At 47.2% G+C, this 22,261-nt stretch overlaps 2 protein-coding genes across 8 annotated transcripts; one reads left to right on the plus strand and one right to left on the minus strand.

The window, feature by feature from the left end:
• Positions 1-1,292: 1,292 nt before the first annotated feature.
• On the minus strand, positions 1,293-8,943 carry TDRD10 (tudor domain containing 10). 3 transcript variants are annotated; one of them, XM_083374767.1, is made up of 12 exons: positions 8,416-8,943; positions 8,101-8,177; positions 7,207-7,262; positions 6,054-6,124; positions 5,506-5,656; positions 5,147-5,189; positions 4,843-4,903; positions 4,373-4,520; positions 3,955-4,100; positions 2,914-3,068; positions 2,612-2,682; positions 1,293-1,712 (listed from the first exon to the last, which is right to left on the minus strand). In XM_083374767.1, coding segments are annotated over exons 1-12 (1,017 nt in total). In that variant the 5' UTR covers positions 8,418-8,943; the 3' UTR covers positions 1,293-1,676. The 3 variants fall into 3 exon arrangements, with proteins under 3 accessions (XP_083230893.1, XP_083230892.1, XP_083230894.1); XM_083374766.1 differs by lacking the exon at positions 8,416-8,943 and having other exon boundaries at positions 8,101-8,369; XM_083374768.1 differs by lacking the exons at positions 2,612-2,682; positions 8,416-8,943 and having other exon boundaries at positions 8,101-8,368.
• A 1,525-nt stretch (positions 8,944-10,468) lies between these two features.
• Positions 10,469-21,513, plus strand: DCST1 (DC-STAMP domain containing 1). 5 transcript variants are annotated; one of them, XM_083374489.1, is made up of 16 exons: positions 10,469-10,693; positions 11,303-11,428; positions 11,737-11,811; positions 12,382-12,510; positions 13,348-13,487; positions 13,925-14,096; positions 14,345-14,488; positions 14,764-14,885; positions 15,328-15,488; positions 16,420-16,519; positions 16,809-16,904; positions 17,678-17,804; positions 18,627-18,743; positions 19,163-19,305; positions 19,602-19,715; positions 20,727-21,512. In XM_083374489.1, exons 1-16 carry the CDS (start codon positions 10,630-10,632, stop codon positions 20,970-20,972), a joined length of 2,076 nt encoding a protein of 691 aa, XP_083230615.1. In that variant the 5' UTR covers positions 10,469-10,629; the 3' UTR covers positions 20,973-21,512. The 5 variants fall into 5 exon arrangements, 4 of the variants coding, with proteins under 4 accessions (XP_083230615.1, XP_083230617.1, XP_083230616.1 ...); XR_014493863.1 differs by lacking the exon at positions 11,303-11,428 and having other exon boundaries at positions 18,557-18,743; positions 20,727-20,749; XM_083374491.1 differs by lacking the exon at positions 11,303-11,428 and having other exon boundaries at positions 18,557-18,743; positions 19,163-19,199; positions 20,727-21,513.
• Positions 21,514-22,261: the final 748 nt, after the last annotated feature.

Raw genomic sequence — 22,261 nt, forward strand, 5'->3', positions numbered from 1 at the left:
AGGGTCATAAAGCGAGTCACCGTTAGGCAGCAAGCCGTGTCTTTGTGATGCGGATCGATTCTCCCAAACAGGTGTTAAAAGGGGCGAAAATATTGGTCACGAATTGACCGGAGTGCTGGAACTGGTTGTAAAAATAATGCAATTGGGATCGCATGGGGAGGGGTGATAACTTCCAAGAATGGGTTGTAAATAACTTGGCGGTGTATGTGTGTCGTAACTTGGAGCCATGGTGAAGCAGTGGGTCATTAAGCGAGGAACGCTCATTAAAATTCTCGAGAGAAAAATTGAAAAGGAAAACCGGGTGAAAAATGATCCCTTGTTGCTTAGATTCCTCTCTTCAAATCTTGGCTCCCAAATCCTGTTTTTCCAAAAAAAAAAAAGAAAGAAACAGACGGGCACCGGTCTGTTTCCCCTAAGGCAGGCCATCCACACACAAGTTGTGATCACATTTTGTGAACAAAGAATTGGTCTTTTTCAACCCCAGCCTGTTGGAGAATATCTTGAGTTCCCCCAAAAGCAGATTAAATACTGGCAAGAGAGCGCCATATTAACTCTCCAGCAGGCCCCAAGCAGGCAGGATCTGGGGGAATCTATCCAGATTAAATCCATTTTCTTTCCGGATTTAATCTGTTTTGTGAGCTACAGCGTCTTTCATCGTGTGTGTGTGTGTGTGTGTGTGTGTGTGTGTGTGTGTGTGTATGCATATATATATATATATACACATACATATATACATATACATATATACATACACACACACACACACAAACATGAAAGACGCTGTAGCTCACAAAGTGTGCTTTTGTTGCCTATAATAAAATTGATTTGATTTGAGAAGGGAGACGACCCTGTTAGTTTCTTAACTACTTACCTTGCCTCAAAGGCTGATCTTGCCCTCTTGAGGACTAGAAACTTAACCTCCCCGCCCCCAAATCTGACCATTTCCAAACACAGCAAAATAAGACTTAGTGGATCTTCTCTAGCATTCTCCATTTCAAACCTCTCCCAGGTTTGAAGTAGCCTAATCTGTTTGGACAAGTGGAGGGTTTTTTTACAAGCCAAGAATCCCTTCCCCCGCACACACAACTTTCTATCGGAATTAAAAATTAGCTGGCATCGGAGCAGAGTAAAATTATGCCCAGTTTCCTAAGAGCCGAGTCCCTCCTAAAAATATCCACCACCACCCCGCCCTGCCCTGATTTGCAGCTTTTCTTTTTAATTTAATCTGATTGCATCTGTCAGCTTAGCTGAAAAGAGTATTTTTAAAATGGAAGGAAAAAGGAACAAGCCAATTTCTGGATCCAGTTAGCATTTTAATAAATTAACTGCAAGAACAAACTCAAAAAGAGAACAAGGTTGCAACAGAACAGCTCAGCCAAAATACAGATTTATGTATTATTTCTACCCCCCCCCCACCCCGCCTCTGCCTACACATCACACACAAATCCAGCTGTCCCAGACACAACATGCAGTAAAAAACATGTTTCTCTCTCTTCAAGCACAAAGTTATAAGGTCTCAACTAAGCGAATAATAAACTAATGCCCCAAAATCTTTCAACCAACTTTTTAAAAAACAAAAAGTTTGGTCGCGGGACCAAACCGCGACTTTTTCCCAGAAGAAAACTTGGGTGTAGTTCAAACTTGCTGGGGGGAGAACTTCCCAAATCCACAACTTCTTACCCTGTTTTGACCACAAACTTTAAAATGTGTGGCTGGAAAACAAGTAAAAAAAAACACACAACCCCGTTAAATTGTTTATACATTGTTCCATCACACCACTGCGTGTCTGGTTTGCGTCTGGCTGCGTATCGTGCCGATCCAGCTAATATTTTATAAATGTAATATTTAACTTGAAGAAAATTCAGCCAAGTGAGGATTGTACAGTGCAGCTGTGCGTTTTGTGCAATGACAACCGATTTATTTTAAGCTTCTGGTCCTTAAGATTGGGGGGGGGGAATGTTAATTTGATTGCACAACTGTATTATTTGCATAGGGCAAGTTTTGCAGTTTCTTTGCAAGTTGACTGAGAACAGGCCAAACTTTTTACACAGGGCTTAAATGCAAACACACAAACGGCAAATTGTTGTGTTTGCAAGCCCAAGAAACAGTGGTTTTTATACTTCTGAATTGCTGCAAAAATCTGCAAAACTCTTTGAGGATTCAGCTAAACCCCAAAAGGGCTGTTTGTGAAATTGTCCTGGTTTTGATTTTGGATTTTGGGACCCATCATAACTCTGAATAAACCACCGATGGGATCAACAAACCAGGATTCCAGCAGGAAGCTTATCTGAGATCAAACATGGTTTCTTTGATACTGGCTGGCTGTGACCAGAAATGTTTTTTTTCCCCCAATGGTTTTGCTCCTTTAAAACTAGCCAGGGTTTGTAATCTGAAAGCTGAACATTTGCGATCTTGGTTTATGGGGCTGTAGCAAGTCAGAGTTAGCTGGATTCAGGCCACACAATGAAGCAACTGTTATTTTAAGGACGCGTCTATTTCATTTAATCCAGAAATGACTTCTTGGGTGATCAAAATCAGACTTCTAAAACCACCTTTAGTTTTCACCTCTGGGTGAAAACAAAAATTAAATATATATTTTCCCCCCCTTTACCTCCCATTGAGAAGGTCCGTTCAATTTTCCTTCCAGGATCTGCCTCCGGATCGCTTGCGGGGGGAAAACGCCTGCACAGCCCAGAAAAAGTCCTCTTCAAATTGATTTCCCCCAAAAGGAATCTTTTGTCCCAATTTCTCAAAGCTGCTAATCAGCGGAATTAAAACACGCAGTGCCGCGTTTCTCGATCTTAGCAACTTGCAGATGGATGGATGTCGGTTCCCAGGATCCCCCATCCAGCCTGCTTCCAGAGGGGTGGGCTTCAACTCCCAGAATCCCCCCAGCCAGCCGGCCAGCCTTACCTTCCTCCAGCACGAAGGGCTGAGCCAGTGGGTGGATCTCCCAAAACTGCTGCTCGTCCAGCTTCCTTAGCGCGTTCAGAGGGAGGCTGGCGCAGCGGCCGAAGTCCACGAAGAAGCCCACCGCCAGGTCGCCCAGCGTCTCCAGCACCCAGCACCTGGGTGGGTGGGTGGGGAGAGAGAGAGAGAGGCAGATTGTTCGTTTGTTTCTCTCTCCTTCCTTCCTTCCTTTTTCTGATCCCTTTCTTCGTTATTCCTTCCTTCCTACAATTTTTCCTTCCTTGCTTGCGCCCTTGCCTCCTTTTCCTTCCTTCTTTCCCTTTTTTCCTCCTTTACTTCCTTTTTCCTCCCCATCCTTCTTTCCTTTTTCCTCCCCCATCCTTCCTTCCTTTTTCCTCCCCATCCTTCCTTTTTCCTCCCCCATCCTTCCTTCCTTTTTCCTCCCCCATCCTTCCTTCCTTTTTCCTCCCCCATCCTTCCTTCCTTTTTCCTCCATCTTTCCTTCCTTTTTCCTCCCCATCCTTCCTTCCTTTTTCCTCCCCATCCTTCTTTCCTTTTTCCTCCCCCATCCTTCCTTCCTTTTTCCTCCCCCATCCTTCCTTCCTTTTTCCTCCCCATCCTTCCTTCCTTTTTCCTCCCCATCCTTCTTTCCTTTTTCCTCCCCCATCCTTCTTTCCTTTTTCCTCCCCCATCCTTCCTTCCTTTTTCCTCCCCATCCTTCCTTTTTCCTCCCCCATCCTTCCTTCCTTTTTCCTCCCCCATCCTTCCTTCCTTTTTCCTCCCCCATCCTTCCTTCCTTTTTCCTCCATCTTTCCTTCCTTTTTCCTCCCCATCCTTCCTTCCTTTTTCCTCCCCATCCTTCCTTCCTTTTTCCTCCCCATCCTTCTTTCCTTTTTCCTCCCCCATCCTTCCTTCCTTTTTCCTCCCCATCTTTCCTTCCTTTTTCCTCCCTCCCTCTCTTCCCTCCCCCCTCCCATTTTTCCCTTTTCCTTCCCTCCCTCCCTCCGGCTGACCCCCCCCATGGAGCCGGGGGCCCCCCCTCACCTGTTCCAGGCGCTGCCCTGCACCCCGATGTCGCACTCGGCCAGGCATCGGGTCCCCCGCTGCACTTCCTCTTTGGCCAGGAAGGGCAAGCGAGACTCGGCCACAGCCAAGGCCGTGAAGAGCTTCTGCATGGATTCATAGCGTTCCTGCGCGGTCAAAAGACCCCAAAACAAAGGGTTTCAGCCTTTCTAAATCAGCAAACTGCTCCCCAGAGGCAGTAATCAAGTTTCTAGCCCTCACAAGGCTTGGAAACGGTAACTCCTTCTCCCCCCAGCGGCACTAGTCAAGTTTCTAGCCCTCAACGAGGCTTAGACACGGTGCCACTGTCACAATCTACAGAGGGGAAACCCTCACCTTCTTTCAACAGCCTGGGAACTCGGGGAGTCACCCTGAATGGCCCGATCCTGCTCACACAAACCTTGCTGAGGACGATGGCCCAGAAGTACGGCATCAGTGGAAACGTGTCCATCACCAAAAGCCCCACCTCCCCTGCCATGCCGGCCATGGAAGGGAGCCACATGGCGTCTCCGAAGCAGTCGTTCAGCAAGTGGAAGAGGAACGAACTTCTAAAAGGAAAAAAAAGGAGACGTGGAGGCAGAACAAAAGAGGATGGGACCCCTTGAGGTCATCCAGCCATGCCTCGGGATCGCATAGAAGCTTTTGAAGGAGCCCGGAGTAGCGAAAGGGTGAGAACCAGGAAACGAGTTAGGGATGTGGCAAACGGGCGACTCGGTGCAAAGTATTGAATTAACGCAACAAATCCGTCAAGCCGAACCTGCAAAACGTGTCGCCGAAATTCATAATTATCGCTCTGACAAGTAGCAGCGTCTGATCAGAGGGGAGGGGGGAAAATAAATCACACTTTCTCCACTCCCCATTTGCACCTACCTCATTTCCATGGGGACAGCATAGCAGACCCTCTGACTGGGAAGGGAGATCTGGGTGGCACCTTTGGGGAAGTGGGGGGGAGGGGAGAAAGAAGCACATTTGAGCCTTGATGCCAGCAAGGCTAAACATCCAGGTAAATCGCAAAAGAGAAACTCCCGCCCCTAAGCCTGATTTTCCTGAAACAACATTCAAACAAGAATAAATTAAAAAGTGGGTGCGAGGGTGCCTTCAACAGAAGGCTTTTACCCAGATCAAAATGAAAAAAAATAATAAATAATAGAAAACAAAGGTCGCCCTCTCGTACCGTTGGTAAATCCACATTCTGCGGAGGGGATCACTTCCAAATCCTGAAAAATCAGAAAATGACATTTGCAAGGGATTAAATCCAGAACCACAACGCTGTTTTAAGCACTGAAAGCTTAAACAGAATTAATGTTTAACCTAGCAGGCCGGGCCAATCCCTTCAGTCATGACTGGTTCAGCAAACTATGACTAAACCAATATCACTCGGTGCAAGAACTGGAACAAGCTGACTTAGCATTGGCTCCGCCAGAGCTACAAGCAAGGAACAGAGGCAAGAATTTCCAATCTGGGCTTATAACACTTCCCATGTAAGCAGGCTGGCTAACCCATGAGATGGCTAGACCACGAATCCAGGTTTACCGGCATCTGAGTGCTGGCTTTCGGAAGCTCGTTGTTTTTCTTGTTTTCGGTAAACATGACGGACATTGGCTTCCCTTTCACGAGGTGTCCGTTCAAAAGCTGGATTGCTAAATTTGCAGCTTCCGGTGACATCAGCTCCAGGAATGCAAAACTATAAATAAATATAAATTAAATGAACATATTAAATTCATATATATTAAATATAAAGCAGAAATATAAACAAAGACCCTTCCCCAACTTTAGAGACACCCTTTAGAGACCCCGGGCAATACCCATCATGCCCCAATGCCCATCATCCCCAGCTCCTCTAGACCCCATAAATACACCCCAAGGGACTGGATTTTGATCCTGCGACCGTGGGGATGCCGCGACGGTCGTAAGTGCGAGGACAGATCCTAACTCCCTTATTGTACCTTTGAATGACTGTCAAATCAGGCCCAAGTCCCTTAAGAACCGTCTTTCTTAGTGACGGAGATTCTGGGTCCCGTTGTGGATGTAATTCAAATTTGAGAATTTTTTTTTTAAAAAAAGGAGAGCCACCAGCATACCTTTTAAAAGAATTATTGTGTTTCTTCAAAGACCTGATCCCAAAATCCTTGAATAAGAAGGCAATCTCTTCCTAACAGAAGAAATCAAATGAAGAAATAAAGGGGGAAAAACATAGATTCAAAACCTTTTAGGAAGGAAGGAAGGAAGGAAGGAAGGAAGGAAGGAAGGAAGGAAGGAAGGAAGGAAGGAAGGAAGGAAAGACCCATTTGAGTTAGGTCTTTGCTCATGCTGGGGAAAAAAATAAAATTAAAGATTCCTTTATTGGAATTATTAGACCGAAAGGTTTTTAAGCCCATCTGGTTTTTGTTTTTTAAGGAAGGTTTTTTTCTGAGACAGCAAAGGATAAATACCATCCTAGAGCGATCCATTTTAAATAAAAAGGTAAAGGTCAAGGTTCCCCCGCACATGTGTGCTAGTCGTTTCCGACTCTAGGGGCCGGTGCTCATCTCCGTTTCAAAGCCGAAGAGCCAGCGCTTGTCCGAGGACGTCTCCGTGGTCATGTGGCCGGCATGACTAGACGCCAAAGGCGCACGGAAGGCTGTTACCTTCCCACCGTAGTGGTCCCTATTTTTCTACTTGCGTTTTTTACATGCTTTCGAACTGCTAGGTTGGCAGAAGCTGGGACGCGTAACAGGCGCTCACTCTGCTACGCGGCACTCGGGATTCGACCCGACAAACTGCCGACCTTCCGATCGACAGGCTCAGCGTCCCAACCCACTGAGCCACCGCGTCCCATTTTAAATGGGCTGCCACGGGTAATGCGGTGAAATTTTTATTTATATTTATGTTTCGGGTTCCTAAATAACCACACGTCTCTCTGAAGGAGGAACTCTGGGTGGTCATTAAATTATTTGAGAGTTTCGGCTAAAAACTCTCAGAGACTTTGGCCCCCCCAGTCACTGTAACACGAAAGCATTTTGTACAAAGACTGAATTTAGAAATTTAGGTGATTGAATTAAATCGTTTCATCATTAATATCGTTTAGTTTCAATAGCAACGGCGCACAAGTCTCCCAGGCTTAGCAACCGAGTTTCTGATCTCTCTTGTGCTTCTAGGACTAACTGTATGCCGTGTATTGCATCTATTGTGTGTGTGGGGTGTGTGTGTGTTGTGGTGTCTGTGTGTAAAAGTAAACCAATGTTGTACACCCACCACTCTGATATCCAGGGGGAGGTTTCCAACGAAGATTTCCTTTTTTTTTAAATGCCCTGAAAAAAAGCAAAATTGGGTTAGGATCCAGTCCCGTAAAGTATGAAAAAAGACTAGACGGTAAAGGCCGTCCGTCCCTCCCTTTATTCCTTCCTTCCTTCTTTCCCTCCCTCTCTTTTCTTCCCCCCTCTCTCCCTTCTCCCCTTTTTCCTTTCCTTTCCTCCCTTTTTCACATAAATTTCCTTCCTTCCTTCCCTCCCTATCTCTTCCTTGTTTCCATTCCTCCCTCCCTCCTTTTTCCTTCCCTCCCCTTTTTCACATAAATGTCCTTCCTTTCTTCCTTCCCTTCCCTCCCTCCATTTCTTCCTCCTTCCCCTTCCTCCCTCCTTTGTCTTCCTCCCACTTCCTTCCCTCCTTCCTCCCTTTTTCCTTTCCTTTCCTTCCTTTTTTCCCACATGAATTTGGCTTCCTTCCTTCCTTCCTTCCTTCCCTCCCCTAAACGTAGAGGGTGGCTGTGAGTTCCTTAGGTTATCACGCCAAGATAAGCGAGGCACACACACACACACACACACACACCGGCATCGTAACAGGGCCTCTCCGTCACCCACCCCTGTTTTCTCTGCTCGCCAAAAAGATGCTGGAAATTTTTCCTCCTCCCTCCCCGCGCCTTTTCCTCGCCTGCTACAACTTCCTGCTGGGAAAAGCCAATTAAAAACCTCCTTTCAGCCTTCGTGGCTCTTAATTGGGAGGCGGGTTGCTTCAAATCGATAAATGATAAAATTTCTGCTCTCCCCCTTTTCACACCGCTTATCTCCCTGGCCAACTTCCGGCGGGGCCAAAATCCTAAGCAGGGACTAATCGCACGCCTAATTCGCACATTCAGTTGTCTAAACTCACCGGGTTGTTTCAAGGGATTGGCCTTAACCAGTTTCTTAGAGCCTGGAGAACATTGTTTCTCGTAGCCATGTTTTGACCTGTAAACCATGTTAGAACAATCCAGGATTAGTAACGGCCACCTTTTGCAATGTTGTTTTCCATTTGCACACACACACACACACACACCAGCCTGGCTTTAACTGGAGAAACCCCACCTCAAGGCTTTGTTTTTAAATAAAACTCACAAGCGTGCAAGGAAAGGGTGCAAAATGGATTCACTTGCAACTGAATCCTTAGCAAGGACTATTTTCTGAAATATTTTCCCTCCCTACTCACATCTCGCTCCGGTGACTTTGCAAGATTCAGCCCGACACCTTTCAAATAATAAATCATATTAACATTATTCATAACAATGTTTTAAAAAAAACCAATTCACATCCTGCGACAATGATCTTAAATATTCTTAAATAAAAACGTTTGCCTACCCTAGATCCTTTGGAAGGACTCAAGAAGTGGATAAAACCCACCTCTGATTGACGGTGCCACCCACTACAATATTATTATCATTAATCATAAATAAATGATATTCGTTATTATTAAACATCACAGCATCCTCTGCCGTTCCGTTTACAGACCGCAACCCGAAACCAAAAAGCAAAATATTTTAAAAATATTTAGGAAACACTACAACCTAAGATACAAATAATCTACCATGCAAAACACTGCAACAGAAATATCTGTAAATACAAAATATTTTTAAATCTAAAGATACAAAACACAACATATTTACATTTAGGTATTTATTTATTTAGCATATGGCATATCATACCTGGACTATCCATACTGTATATATTAGATAATTTAGTTATTAACGGAATAACAGAGTTGGGAGGGACCTTGGAGGTCATCTAGTCCAACCCCCGCACTCAAGCATTCAAAAATCTTAATAGTTAATACTACTTAATATACACCCAGGTGGAAATAAAAATGAGAAATGTCAAATCGAAGCAACTAAGATTGATCACGATTCTCTCTTAAGAAATGTTAGCAGAAGGGTGGGAATTGTAGTCCTGTGCCTTAGGGGAAGTGTAGTTAGGAAAGCGTAGCTTTAGTAGAGAGTTTAACCACGCTGCAGCAGCAAAATTGGGATTAATTTTTCAACCTCTGGGCGAGGACTGTCCCTATCTTTGCTTTTCTTCCCCCAAAACGCCGTTGCTATTATTATTATTATTATTATTACTACTTTGCATTTGGTTTTTTTAGGGGCCAAAAGTTTGGGGCATTTCGGGGTATTTGAAAAAGCAGAGATGAAGGCACCGCTGTTGCAAAGGAGCGTCTACAAAGGAGAAAAGGGACTCACTCCGGATTGCTCACCTAGGGAAGAACAAAGAGGCGCGAATTCGGAGCAAACAAACGCAAACCTCCCACCAGGATCCAGACGCAGCGCGGCTTTTGCGCCGACGCGCATCCCGCCCCGCCTTTCCTCCTCTCCCCCCTCCCACCTCTGACTGTTAATGAGGAGGCGGGAGAGCCTTTAATTCGGAGTGGATCCGGATGAGATGCATGGGTGTACGCCTTTCTGCATTAGATATGTAAAAATGGGGGTTCCACCCGTCTCTACACGTGTGCATTTTTTTTGCAAATATTTTCGTAATGCATCTTCATAGATGTGTTATGGCTTCGGCCACCAGGGGGCTGCGGGGGAAAAAAAGCCACGCTTTGCCGCTCCCTGGCGGCCGGCAGAAGCCCTGCAGCCGAAATCGGCTTTCAATGCAATCCCCGAAAAATCGTCGCCGAATAGGGAGCATAAAACCCCACTGGCTCATTTTCAGCGCCCCCTAATTGGAGGGGGGGTTTCCAGGACCCCCCTTCCTAGTCCTTTTGAATTTCCCTCCTGCCCCACCTTTCTACCATATAACCTCTATTGACCCCCTCCCCATTCTAGATAAAGCTTGCATTTTTTTTAAAAAAGGTGGGGAGTCAAATACCATTGAAATATTTGGATCTAATTTCATCCCTAGGGGGGAAAAAATCAAAATAATTTAGCTCAAGTTAGCTCAGATTCATCTTAGATTAATCAACTCTTTGCAGCTTGAATGGGAAGAAAGTGATAGGAGAGGAGGTAGGTCTCCGGGTGGTGCCCACTCCACATTCATTCCCGCTGGCCACACAGAAGATGGGTTTGGATGGCTCCGTTTTCTCGGAACCGTGCAATGGGTGGGGGAGGTCTTCCCCAGTGGAAGGCGCTCCCTTCAACCAATAAAAGCCACCAACACCCCGCAGGCTGAAATGTAGCAGCTCAGGAGAACCAGCTCCTTCCCTGATGTGCTAGCTTTCTCTCTGCAGGGGTTTTTGATAAAGATTTTTGATAAAGCAGGATTATAGCTTCAAGTAATACAGAACAGCTTCATTCTGTGATGTCAGCCTTCTAATAATGACCTTGCCGGAACTTACCCGTTTTTCTAGAATTCAGCTCCGTTTTGAAAGTGACCCATTTGTGGCTGGGCGACAGCTTTGGATCGGTCGGTCCAGCCAGCCGGTGGTCAGATTATGGGAGAGAAATATCAAAGGCTCAAAGGGCAGAAAGGGAGACATGTCAAGTCACCCAACACGAGTAAGTCCAGAGGAGGGGGGAGGTGTGTGTGTGTGTGTGTGTGTGTGTGTAATTTCACAGACCAGATTTAAAATAAGCAGGGAAATTGCCTCCAAGGTTCTAGTCCTCAAGAGAACATTGAGTAGCGGATCCATCCTTTTTTGGGGGGGGGTCAGACGGAAAGGAAATATGGTGATTGCAGACCTTGATAGTTACCTATGAATGTGATCTTTTGCAGACCAATTACAGCTTCCATCCCTAACACATTACAACCAAGATTATGTTTTTTTTTTTAAAAAAAACACCACCTGAGAATATTACTTTTCAGATAAATATAGATGGAGATATAGATATAGATTAGAGATAGATAGAAATAAAGATAGATATAGAGATAGATGACAGATGATAGATAGAGATATAGATGATAGATATAGAAATAGATAGAGATAAAGATATAGATAGAGATAGAGATAGATAGAGATATAATTAAAGATAGATACATATAGATATACAGTATTCCACATCCTGCTCAAAAATGGATCTAATCTCCAGCGTAAAGAGAATCTGGGTACATTTTAAATAAGGCTTTTAATTTGCCCGCTGAGGGTGACCCATGTTTTCTCTATGCAGCCCTGAAGCACTTTCTCGGATTTTTCTTACCCCAAACCTTCGTTAACTTCCTGTGGAGTCAACCTGACGAATTCCGGCCTACCAAGTTTTTTCTCGGGGCTGGAGTCGGGATTTTATTTGCTTTGAGTAAGTCACGCCGTGGGGGAGAGTTGGGAGAGAAAATACAAAAAAAAAAAAAAAAAAAGGAACGGGTGGATGCCCATATGGAAAAAAGAATAGAAATCTATAGACTCCCTCAATTGGTGGGATTCTGAATAAATCTCGTTAAAGAAAACTCGGAGAATCTGGCTCGGAAAAGAATCATTTTGAGGCTGGGGGAATAAAATAAATAAATAAATCAAATAAATAAATAAAAAATAAAATTGGATACCTGCTGCCTTTCCCCTCCCCACCCCGAAGGATCTTTCTTAAAATCTAAAATTCTTCTTCCCCAGCTTTCGGCAAAATCCTGATCTTTCCCATGACCATCAGGGAACAGACCAAAGTCGAATTGCTGGGCTGGATGACAGGTACAAACTGGCTCTGGGGGAGAAGCCAAGACCCCAGGAAAAAGTTACAGCAGAATCCTGTGGGAAATTAAAGGGATCTGGGTGTGTTTCCCTCTTCCCTCCTCACCCCATTTTTTCCTCTAGTGTTGTTAGCATCCCACCAATTTGCAAACAAACACAGAGCGTCGATTACAATCGTGTTTTAACTCACGCGCGGCACACGCGTTCGTCAATCAAAAATCAATCAATGAATCAATCAGTCAAAAGCTGGATCTTTCGATTGGTTGAGAGAAGCAACTTACGTAGATTCTTCCCGACTGTTAGAACAATTGACCAGTGGAACCACCTGCCTCCAGAAGCAGTGAAGGCTCCAACACTGGTGGAAGATTTTAAGAAGAGACTAGACAGCCGTTTTTTTCTGAAATGGGTCTATAGGCTTTCCTGCCTGAGCAGGGGTTTGGACTAGATGACCTCCAAGGTCCCTTCCAACATTATTATTATTATTATTGTTATTATTATTATTATTATTATTATTATTATTATTATTATTATTATTATTATTATCTTTGTGCTGTGCCCTCTTTTTCCCAGGCGTGGCTGCCATTGGATGGGGCACCTCTCCGCAATTCCGTTGTGCCAGCCTCTTGGTGATCCCTAAATTCCTGGGCAAGGAAGGACGGCTTTATATTCTCACATACATGTTAGCCGCCGTCTACGATGGTACCGAGATTTTTATTCATTTTATTTGTTGGTATCCCCCGTCTTTATGATTTTTTTTTTAAAAAAAACTCAAAGCTTCAAACGTGCCTAACTCTTTTTCCTCGTCCTCCTGTTTTCCCTCCTTCAACAAGAGCCCTGCGAGGTGGGTTGGGCTGAAAGGGAAAGGGACTGGCCGAAAGTCACTTCGCCGGCTTTCATGCCTAAGGCAGGACTAGAACTCGCCGCCGCCTGGTGATTGGCCCAAAGTCACTCAGCTTGATTCTTTTAAATGGTGGAAAGACGTGCTTTAAGATGGGTTTCCTGCACAGACACACTGATCGGAATCAGTGTTATATATTATTTTTTCTTTTGTTTTTTCTCCTCCTATTCTTCTGTTCCTTCCTAAACTGGGAACAGGATAAAAAACGGGGCAGAAAATTTCCACATTAAACGCCGAGGACCATTTATCCTGCAACGTGCATCGCCCCCTCTATGCAAATGTCAGATATAAATAGAGACGCAGCCACAGAAAGATACTCGCTTCTAAAAAAAAGAAATATAGTATTTTTATGAGCATTCACTTTAAGCGGCAATTGCAGCATCCAGCCCTTAGAGGGCAGCATTTAAACTCCCGCTTTGGGATGTTTAATATTGTATCTCCGTTTTGGGACATAGTTCCATGACTGGCCACCAGAGGGCAGCATTTCCTCACTTTTGAAAATAGCCTCACTGCAACTCTTTTAAGCTTCAGTTGCCAATGTGGACTAGCCCCTTTTTCTGCCCTTCACTTGGGAAATTTAGAACAGCTGATCCCCCTACTCTATAATCTTTTTTTTCCCCACTGTCCTCTATTGGCAGGCCCGGTGGCAAACATCCGTCACAATCTGGGTGAAGTGGTGCGGTCCATTAGCTGCACGGTGGAATTACAGATTGAAAACTCCAAAAAAGCTTGGAAAATTTCATTGGCTCCGATGCGGAAGATCCTCAAAGACATGGTGGTGAGAATAACACAGGGCTGAGACTTGCCAAGGGGCTAGCCCTCTTGAGGGGTGTTTTATTAAAAGGCTGGGGAGCAGTAATTAAATGGAGGGTTTTAATGCCGCTTCCAGAACTTGCTGTTCATGTTTAAATTTCAAAACGGCATTGTGGGAAATCGGCGGGTGCCCATTGAGCTACCTTAGTGATGGGTTTTGGAGTTCTGTCTGCTATTAAAATGCTCTTCCGAGGCTCAGCTTAGCGCATGGATTAATTAAAAATCTGTGTCGGTATTAATTGGCCCTTTTTTATGCTAGAAGGACACATAAGAGAATTAACCTCTTGATTTTTGGTTATCTGCCCAGCATGCTTGGCGGGTCAAGTATACTTCTAGTCCTCATGAAGGCACTTGAGTGGTTTTAGGCCTTCTGCTTGGCCCTCATTGCTATTTCCCACGCAGAGAAGCGGGAAGACGTTGAGAACCGAGTCCCAAGAGGTCTCACGCTCTTTTACGGAGCTGAACAAGCAAGTGGCGAGCCGAGCCGGTACGGAGAGCCGTTTGGTGCGTGAAGCCGAAGGAAGCGCCTCGACCCAGGAAGTCTACGAGGCGAAGACACGGATGCGTTGCCAACGTAAGAAGAAGCGAAGAGCGGCTGGAAACTGTCTTTAAACTGGGTTTAAGCTGAGATTTCAAGCCCTAGAGAAGGGAGCCTCCTAAACCTGGCCCCTTTAAGACTTGTGGACTTCAACTCCCAGAATTCCTCAGCCAGCCAGCTGGGGAATTCTGGGAGTTGGAGTCCAGATGTCTAAAGCCAGGAAGGAAGGGGAAGGGAAGGAAATAAATTCTCGGGCAAATGTGGGAATTTCTGTTTTCTTCTAGAGATCATCCAGCAGGCAGTCAAGCGTTGTCAAACCTGGTTCCAAACCAAACATCGCTCTTGCATGCAGACAATCGCCGTACCCCTGGTGAATCACCTCCTCTGCCTCCCCATGAAGTTCAGCTTCCTTTGCCATTTGGCCAAGGGTGAGTGACTTCCCTGCAGGTAGAAAGTTAGTCTTGCAAGGAAAGACCCGTCGGGATTTCTTCACCTTGAAACGCTAGCTTTCTTCCTGCAAGGACTTTGGAAATGGGGCTTAGAGTTAAGGGAAATCCATTCTGTTTACTTCCCCACCACCACCCCCGGTCGTGCGAAGTGGTACAGTCTTACCCAGACTCACCCACCCCCTTGGAAAAAAATATATATTTGCGACACGGCTCGCTCACTCGATCTCTTCATCCACCTTCCGTCTCTCCCGCAGTGATGAACACTTGGTGCCGGGACAAGATCCCCGTGGAAGGGAATTTTGGCCAAACCTACGACCGGGTGAACGGCTCGGTGGAAAACTTAAACCAAGATTTCACAGCCAGCGTTGTCATCCAGGTCTGTCGGAGGGGTCGACGTTGCCTTCACCTGCTCTGAGTCACTCCCTGTACAGCTTTACAACTGTTTTGTTTAGTGACTGTTCCGAAATTACGACGGCCTTAAAAAAGGGACTTAGGGCTGTTCTCCACACGACCGTCGCAGCCTCCCCTGCGGTCGTGCAATCAAAATTTGGACCCTTGGCAACTGATTCATACTTAAGACTGGGATGACGTGATTCCCCCCTTTTGCGACCTTCTGACAAGGGGGAAGCCCGATCCACTTAACGACCGGGTTACTAACTTAACAACTGCCGGGATTCCCTTAAGAACGGTGGCAGGAAAAGTCCCACGCTGGGTCAAAAGTCCCCTAAGTGTCTCACTTAGCGACCAATGCGGTCGTTAAGGCGAGGACTGCCTGTAGCTGAGCGCTTCCCTGCCCTTCCTTCCTTCTTTCTCCCCAGGAGGAGCGCCAGGAGATGCTGGTGGGGTCCAACCTGTCCTCCCACAAACACCTGGTGGACGATGTCAACGAGCAGGTGTACCAGAGCGGCAAACAGCTGGGCACAGCTGTCACGATGCTGCGGGTGCTGCTGTCCTGCATGTTTATCCTGGTTTTCGCCTCGTGAGTTGGGGGCCGTCTTAGAGGGGAGGGCTAGGGGAGGGGAGGGCTGCCCCATTCTTCCCCTGTAGCTGGTCCTTGACTTGGAAGAGTTTGTTTACTGACCCTCCTTCCTTCCTTCCCTCTCTATCCATCCATCTCCTTCCTTCCTTCCTTCCTTCCTTCCTTCCTTCTCTATCCATCCATCTCCTTCCTTCCTTCCTTCCTTCCTTCCTTATCTATCATCCATCTCCTTCCTTCCTTCCTTCCTTCCTTCCTTCCTTCCTTCCTTCCTTCCTTCCTTCCTTCCTTATCTATCATCCATCTCCTTCCTTCCTTCCTTCCTTCCTTCCTTCCTTCCTTCCCTCCTTCCTTCCTTCCTTATCTATCCATCCATCTCCTTCCTTCCTTCCTTCCTTCCTTCCTTCCTTCCTTATCTATCCCTCCATCTCCTTCCTTCCTTCCTTCCTTCCTTTGAGAGAAGCAATCTGAAATTAAGGAGAAACTTCCTGACAGTGAGGACAATTAACCAGTGGAACAGCTGGCTACCAGAAATCTCAGGCGCTCCAACACTGGAGGTTTTTAAGAAGAGGCTAGACAGTCAGTTTTCTGAGATGGTATAGGCGAGTTTCCTGCCTGAGCAGGGGGTTGGACTAGATGACCTCCAAGGTCCCTTCCAACTCTTTTCTTTCTTTCTTTCTTTCTTTCTTTCTTTCTTTCTTTCTTTCTTTCTTTCTTTCTGTCTGTCTGTCTGTCTGTCTGTCTGTCTGTCTTTCTTTCTTTCTTTCTTTCTTCCTTCCTTTCCTTTCCTTTCCTTTCCTTTCCTTTCCTTTCCTTTCCTTTCCTTTCCTTTCCTTTCCTTTCCTTTCCTTTCCTTTCCTTTCCTTTCCTTTCCTTTCCTTTCCTCCTTGATGCGAAAAGTTTCTGGACCTCTCTCTCGCTCTCTCTTCGCCAGGGCTTATTCCTATACCAACAAGTATAACGAAGACATCCGTTTTGACAACCTGTATATCTCCCGTTACTTCCGGCAAATCGATGCAAGACGCCGGAAACAGGTGAGCTACTACCAAAGAAACTCGGGGTGGGGGGTGGGGGGTGGGTGGAGAGAGAGAGCAACATGAGGTGGGCCAGGAGTCCCAGGACCCTGCATGGGGGTGTTGTTGGAGGGACGCCAGCACCAGCAGCAGTCTATCTTGAAGTCTCCGATGCCAAGGTTGCTAAAGGAGAGGCTCCAGACATCGCTCCCCGCTGGGGAAGCCGGCTGAGGCTGCTGGGTTTTGTAGTTCAGCCGCAGGGGAGGCTCCGTGTCTCGTATTTTTTTTTCCCTCCCCCCCAAACGTGCAGAAAAAGCGGACGCTTCTTCCCCTGCGCCGTGCGGAGGAGAGCCGGGTCATCGACCCCCTGCGCCTGGCCTTCCAGCCGGCCGAGACCAAGCCTATGGTCAGTGCAAGCGGGGGGGGCAGCTGGGGGGGGCGGGCGAAGCGGGTGGGGGTCTCGGGGACCTGCGGTTGAGGGCCAGGTCCACCTGACGTTCCCTGCAAGCCTCCGTTCCCCCCCCTCTTGGTAATTTCAGATCTCAGCTGACTGATGCTTCCTTCCTGTCCCCTTCCCCTCTCCTCCTCCCTTCCCTTCTTCCTTCCTTCCCTCCTCTCTTTCTCTTTTCCTTTCTCCTTCCTCCCTTCCTCCTTTCCTCCCTCCCCTTTTTTCTTCCTTCTATCCTTTCTCTTTTCCTTTCTTCTTCCCCCTCCTTCCTTCCTTTCCTCTTCCCCTCCAATCCTTCCCTTTTTCCTTCCTTCCTTCCTTCCATCCATCCTCCCTTTCTCTTTTCCTTTTTCTTCTTCCCCTCCTTCCTTCCTTCCTTCCCTCCTCCGCCCTGCCCTTTTTCCTTCCTTCCATCCTCTCTCTTTTCCTTTATTTCTTCTTTCCCTTCCTTCCTTCCTTCCCTCTTCCCCTCTAATCCTTCCCCTTTTCCTTCCTTCCTTCCATCCTCTTTCTCTTTTCCTTTATTTCTTCTTCCCCCTCCTTCCTTCCTTCCCTCCCCCTCCCTCCTCCGCTCTGTCCTTTTTCCTTCCTTCTATCCTCTCTTTTCCTTCCTTTCCTCTTCCCCTCTAATCCTTTCCCCTTTCTCCTTCCTTCCTTCCACTTTTCCTTTTTTCTTCTTCCCCCTCCTTCCTTCCCTCCCTCCCCCCTCCGCCCTGCCCTCCCCCCCCCAGATGCTGGAGCTGCTGGGCTGCCTGCCCCCCCTGCTCTTCCTGCTGATGGCCTCTGCCCTGGACGCCCTGCTCTTCACCATCTTCAGCACCATCCGGAACCACTCCTTCATCCAGTATTCCTTCCGCAGTGAGTGCCACCTCCCACCCCGCCCGGATGGATCCGCACCCGGCTCCGGAAGGGCGGCAGGTTCTTCTCCCCCCCCCCCGCCCACAGCGGCCCAGCCCTCAGTCCTCGGAGAGAGGAGAAAGCACGCTGGGGTGACTCTACTGGGTGGTTCCTTTCCTGAAGTTGGTTGCACCTCAGTGGGGAAAGCGTTAACAGAAGGACAGAGTTGGAAGGGACCTTGGAGGCCATCTAGTCCAACCCCCCTGCTCAGGCAGGAGGCCCGATCCCGTTTCAGACAAATAACTGTCCAATTTCTTCTTGGAAAACCTCCAGGGAGGAGGGAGGGAGGGAGGGAGGGAGGGAGGGAGGGAGGAAGGAAGGAAAACAGAGTTGGAAGGGACCTTGGAGGCCATCTAGTCTAACCCCCCCTGCTCAGGCAGGAGACCCGATATCATTTCAGACAAATAACTGTCCAATTTCTTCTTGGAAAACCTCCAGGGAGGAGGGAGGGAGGGAGGGAGGGAGGAAGGAAGGAAGGAAAACAGTTGGAAGGGACCTTGGAGGCCATCTAGTCCAACCCCCCCTGCTCAGGCAGGAGGCCCTATCCCGTTTCAGACAAGTGTCTGCTCAGCCCCTTCTCGAAAGCCTCCAGCGCTACAAAGTGCCAAGCTAGGCCCTGGGGCGGGGGGGGGGGACCCGAGTTCAAATCCCCCCACTAGGGATGACTTCGAGCCTCTCTCTCTCTCCCCGTGTCTCTCCTTCACTTCTCCGAGCTGCCCAGGTTGAGAAACCCTGGTGTGACCAAACCTGGCTTAACCAAGCCTTCCCCGGCTCTCCGCGCAGGCAGCCACCACTTGGAAGTCCAGGTTGGCGGGGAAACCCTGATGGCCCGTCTCCTGCGAAGCACCATCGGGGCCCTGAACACGTCCTCCGAAACGGTGATGGAGACCAACAACCTGCGTAAGTGGGGCGGAGCAAGGGGGCGCCTGGCCCCAGATGGGTGGGAGAGGGGGCAGACTCTGCTCGGCCAATCAGACGTTTCGAGGGTGGGCTTATGGACAGCTGTTGGACCCCTGCATTTTGCTGCTGGACTTCCTCTGCTGCTGGAGGCTCGACAACCTGGGCAGTTTTAAGATGGACGGACTTCAACTCCCAGAGTCCCCCAGCCAGCACAGTAGACTCCAACTCCTACTCTAGCTAGCTGGGGAATTCTGGGAGTTGAAGTCCACCCATCTTAAAATGCCCAAGACTGAGAAACCAACAATGTTTGGTGACTGTGATTGGGCAGTTCTTGTCTGTATTCCTCGTCTGGAGGATCTCAGCCCGGCCAGAAGCCGGACCCCAGACCCCCCCTTTTTGCTTTGTTCTGCCCCCCCCAGAGTGCTTGCCAGAGCCGCGAGGGATGAGCCGGGACGAGTACGTCAAATGCGCCATCCCGCTAGGCGCCTTGGTGGTGCTATGTTTCCTGCAAGTCTACGTCTTCCGTCTCCGGAGGGTCATCGCGGCCTTCTACTTCCCCAAGGTTGGGGGGAATTGATCGGTGTCCATCTCTCCCGTCTTTGCCCCTCAATCAGGGCAAAGACCCCCCCAATAAAAAAGGCAAAGGGGATACCCCGAAAGGATGGGATGCTGGGTGCAAATTGGTGGTGGGATACAAAAAGGCATCGCTTGGCGTCTTCTGGATCCTCTATGTGTCTTTGAGCTGTAAGAGGGGCAGAGTTTGACTCCCAGAATCCCCCCAGCCAGCATGGGTGGATCACAACTCCCAGAATCCCCTGGCCGGCGGGTGATTGGATGCTTGTTTTTCCTCCCGGACAGCGTGAGAAGAAACGAATCATCTACCTCTACAACGAAATGCTTCGTCGGCGTGTGGCTTTCGTCATTGTGCAACGCAAGCGCATCATCCTGCAAGCTCGGAGGCGCAAGAGAGTGGTGAGTAAGCACGCCAGCCCTTCGAGGTAGGCCACGTGAGGAAACCAGCCCTAGGAGAAGTGCCCGTTTTTGTAAGCGGTCCGCCGAACAGTTGGGGCGAGGAAGGCCGTAAAGTGGGACAAAAGGTAGCAAACGTCTCACTTAGCAACAGAAATTTGGGGCTGAACGGTGGTCGTAAGTTGAGGATGTCTTGCACTTTGGTCTAACAGCCTTGATTGACGCTTCTGGGCTGCTGAGCCAGAGCTGCTGACCTTCCGCCCAGCTATTTCCGGCTGAATTTCTGCTTCTGCAAATATTTTTGGCACGTGGAGCTGGGCTTCCAGCACGGAGCGGCATTCGAACTCCCCACCCCGCCCTGTTAGCTGGCAGGCAGTTTTTTCCTTCCTTTCTCCTTCACGTCCCTCCACCCTTGGGCAGCCCCGGGACCTCCAAAGCTTCCCTTTAGCCTCGGATGGGTGTCTCCCTCCTTCGGTCCCCGCAGGGTGGGTTTTCGTGCCCACCCAAGCCGCTGCACCCGTTGCCAAATCAGGCCGATTGGACACCCATTGCCGATTCTCGCAGCCGACCTGCTTTTGGGGCCGGGCCGGTTGTAGAAGAATCCTCGACTTACGACAATTGAGCCCAACGTTTCTGTCGTTAAAGAGACACTTGCCCCGTTTTACAACTTTTCCTGCCACAGCTGCTGAGTCATCCGGCTGTTAAGTGAACATGGCTTCCCTCACTGGTGTTGCTCGTCAAAAGGTTGTGACATTTAGTGACCATTTGACGTTACAATGGCAATGAAAAAAGCAACTTATGACCCTTTTTTGCGACGGTTGCAGCATCCCCAGGATCAGAATTCAGAACCCTTGGCAACTGGCTCCTATTTATGACGGGTCGCAGCGTCCCGGGGGTCACGCGATCCCCTTTTGCGACCGTCCGACAAGCAAAGTCGATGGCTTCCCATCTCCAATCTTCCTTTTTGTGGAAAAACTCGGGTGAATCTGGAGCCCGAATTTGTCTCCCTTTCAGAGGAAGCCGCTGCTGAATCAGATCGGACGCTGGTGTCCATTCCTGAAACGGATCTTGCTGCGGCGGTGCATTCTTTGCAACCGGCCCGAATCCCGCCATTCGCTGACGTGCTCGAACCCCGAGTGCGAAACCGTTTACTGCCGAATTTGCTGGAAAGACATGGGCAGAACCTGCTTTGCCTGCCACCCCGAGGATGTGGTCTCGGAGGACGAGAGCAGCGACGGAGAAACGGGCTACGCCGATTAAATTGTGGCGTGTTTTTTTTCCTTGCCTTTTGTATTAAACGGAGTTTTTTTAAAAAAAAATATATTTGGAACAGGTAGTCCCTGTTTAGCGTCTGCCTCGGAGAGCGGCTGCATCATTGTAGTTGCAATGATGTTGGAACAATTCACTTTGCCACCAGTCCTCGCGTGAATGACCTTCACGGCTCTGTCAAGCAAAGCTGAAACTGTACCCTAAAAGCGCAGTCATGGCTTACACTTAGCTTTGCTGAAGAATCAAGTCACTAGTCCTCGCTATAGTCACTACATCAGCATGACCTGCATTTTAAGTGATGATGAAGCTTTTGGCCTGAAACGGCATAGGGTTTCCTGCCTGAGCAGTGGGTTGGACTAGATGACCTCCAAGGTCCCTTCTAACTCTCTTATTCTCTTAATTCCAAGCCTCTAAGGCAGGAATAGAGGAGAGGGGGAGGCAGGGAAGAGTGGAATAGAGGGGAGGGGGAAAGAGGAAGGAAGGCATAGAGGAGCTAGGGAGGGAAAGAAGGAAGGAAAGAAAGAAAAAGGAAGAATAGAATAGAATAGAATAGAATAGAATAAAAATAAGGAACAGAAGAATAGAATAGAATATAGAATATAGAATATAGAATACGGAATATGGAATGGAATAGAATAGAATAGAATATAGAATATAGAATATAGAATACGGAATATGGAATGGAATAGAATAGAATAGAACATAGAATACAAAATATAGAATAGAATAGAATAGAATAGAATAGAAGAATAGAATAGAATAGAATAGAATAGAATAGAATAGAATAGAATAGAATAGAATAGAATAGAATAGATAATGGAAAATAGAATAGAATAGAATAGAAAATATAGAATACAGAATACAGAATACGGAATAGAATAGAATAGAATAGAACATAGAATACAGAAAATAGAATAGAATAGAATAGAATAGAATAGAATAGAATAGAATAGAATAGAATAATGGAAAATAGAATAGAATAGAATAGAATAATGGAAAATAGAATAGAATAGAATAGAATAGAATAGAATAGAATAGAATAGAATAGAATAGAATAATGGAAAATAGAATAGAATAGAATAGAATAGAATAGAATAGAATAGAATAGAATAGAATAGAATAGAATATAGAATATAGAACACGGAATACAGAAAATAGAATAGAATAGAATAGAATAGAATAGAATAGAATAGAATAGAATAGAATAGAATAGAATAGAATAGAATAGAATAATAGAATAGAATAGAAGGGACCTTGGAGGTCTTCTAGTCCAGCCCCCT

Source organism: Vipera ursinii, assembly GCF_947247035.1.
Source record: "Vipera ursinii genome assembly, chromosome: 15".
NCBI classification, from domain to species: domain Eukaryota; kingdom Metazoa; phylum Chordata; class Lepidosauria; order Squamata; family Viperidae; genus Vipera; species Vipera ursinii.

What these genes read in the sequence shown, in the direction of transcription:
- TDRD10 (XM_083374766.1), bottom strand. Translation starts at nt 8,188, where the DNA reads ATGGTTTACAGGTCAAAACATGGCTACGAGAAACAATGTTCTCCAGGC. An exon ending in CAATCCCTTGAAACAACCCG is followed by an intron (nt 7,263 to 8,100) that starts GTGAGTTTAGAC and finishes GCTTTTTTTCAG; the next exon opens with GGCATTTAAAAAAAAAGGAA. An exon ending in ACGGACCTTCTCAATGGGAG is followed by an intron (nt 1,713 to 2,611) that starts GTAAAGGGGGGG and finishes CTTGTTTTCCAG; the next exon opens with CCACACATTTTAAAGTTTGT.
- DCST1 (XM_083374489.1), top strand. Translation starts at nt 10,630, where the DNA reads ATGGGAGAGAAATATCAAAGGCTCAAAGGGCAGAAAGGGAGACATGTC. An exon ending in CATCCAGTATTCCTTCCGCA is followed by an intron (nt 17,805 to 18,626) that starts GTGAGTGCCACC and finishes CTCTCCGCGCAG; the next exon opens with GCAGCCACCACTTGGAAGTC. An exon ending in CTCGGAGGCGCAAGAGAGTG is followed by an intron (nt 19,716 to 20,726) that starts GTGAGTAAGCAC and finishes TCTCCCTTTCAG; the next exon opens with AGGAAGCCGCTGCTGAATCA.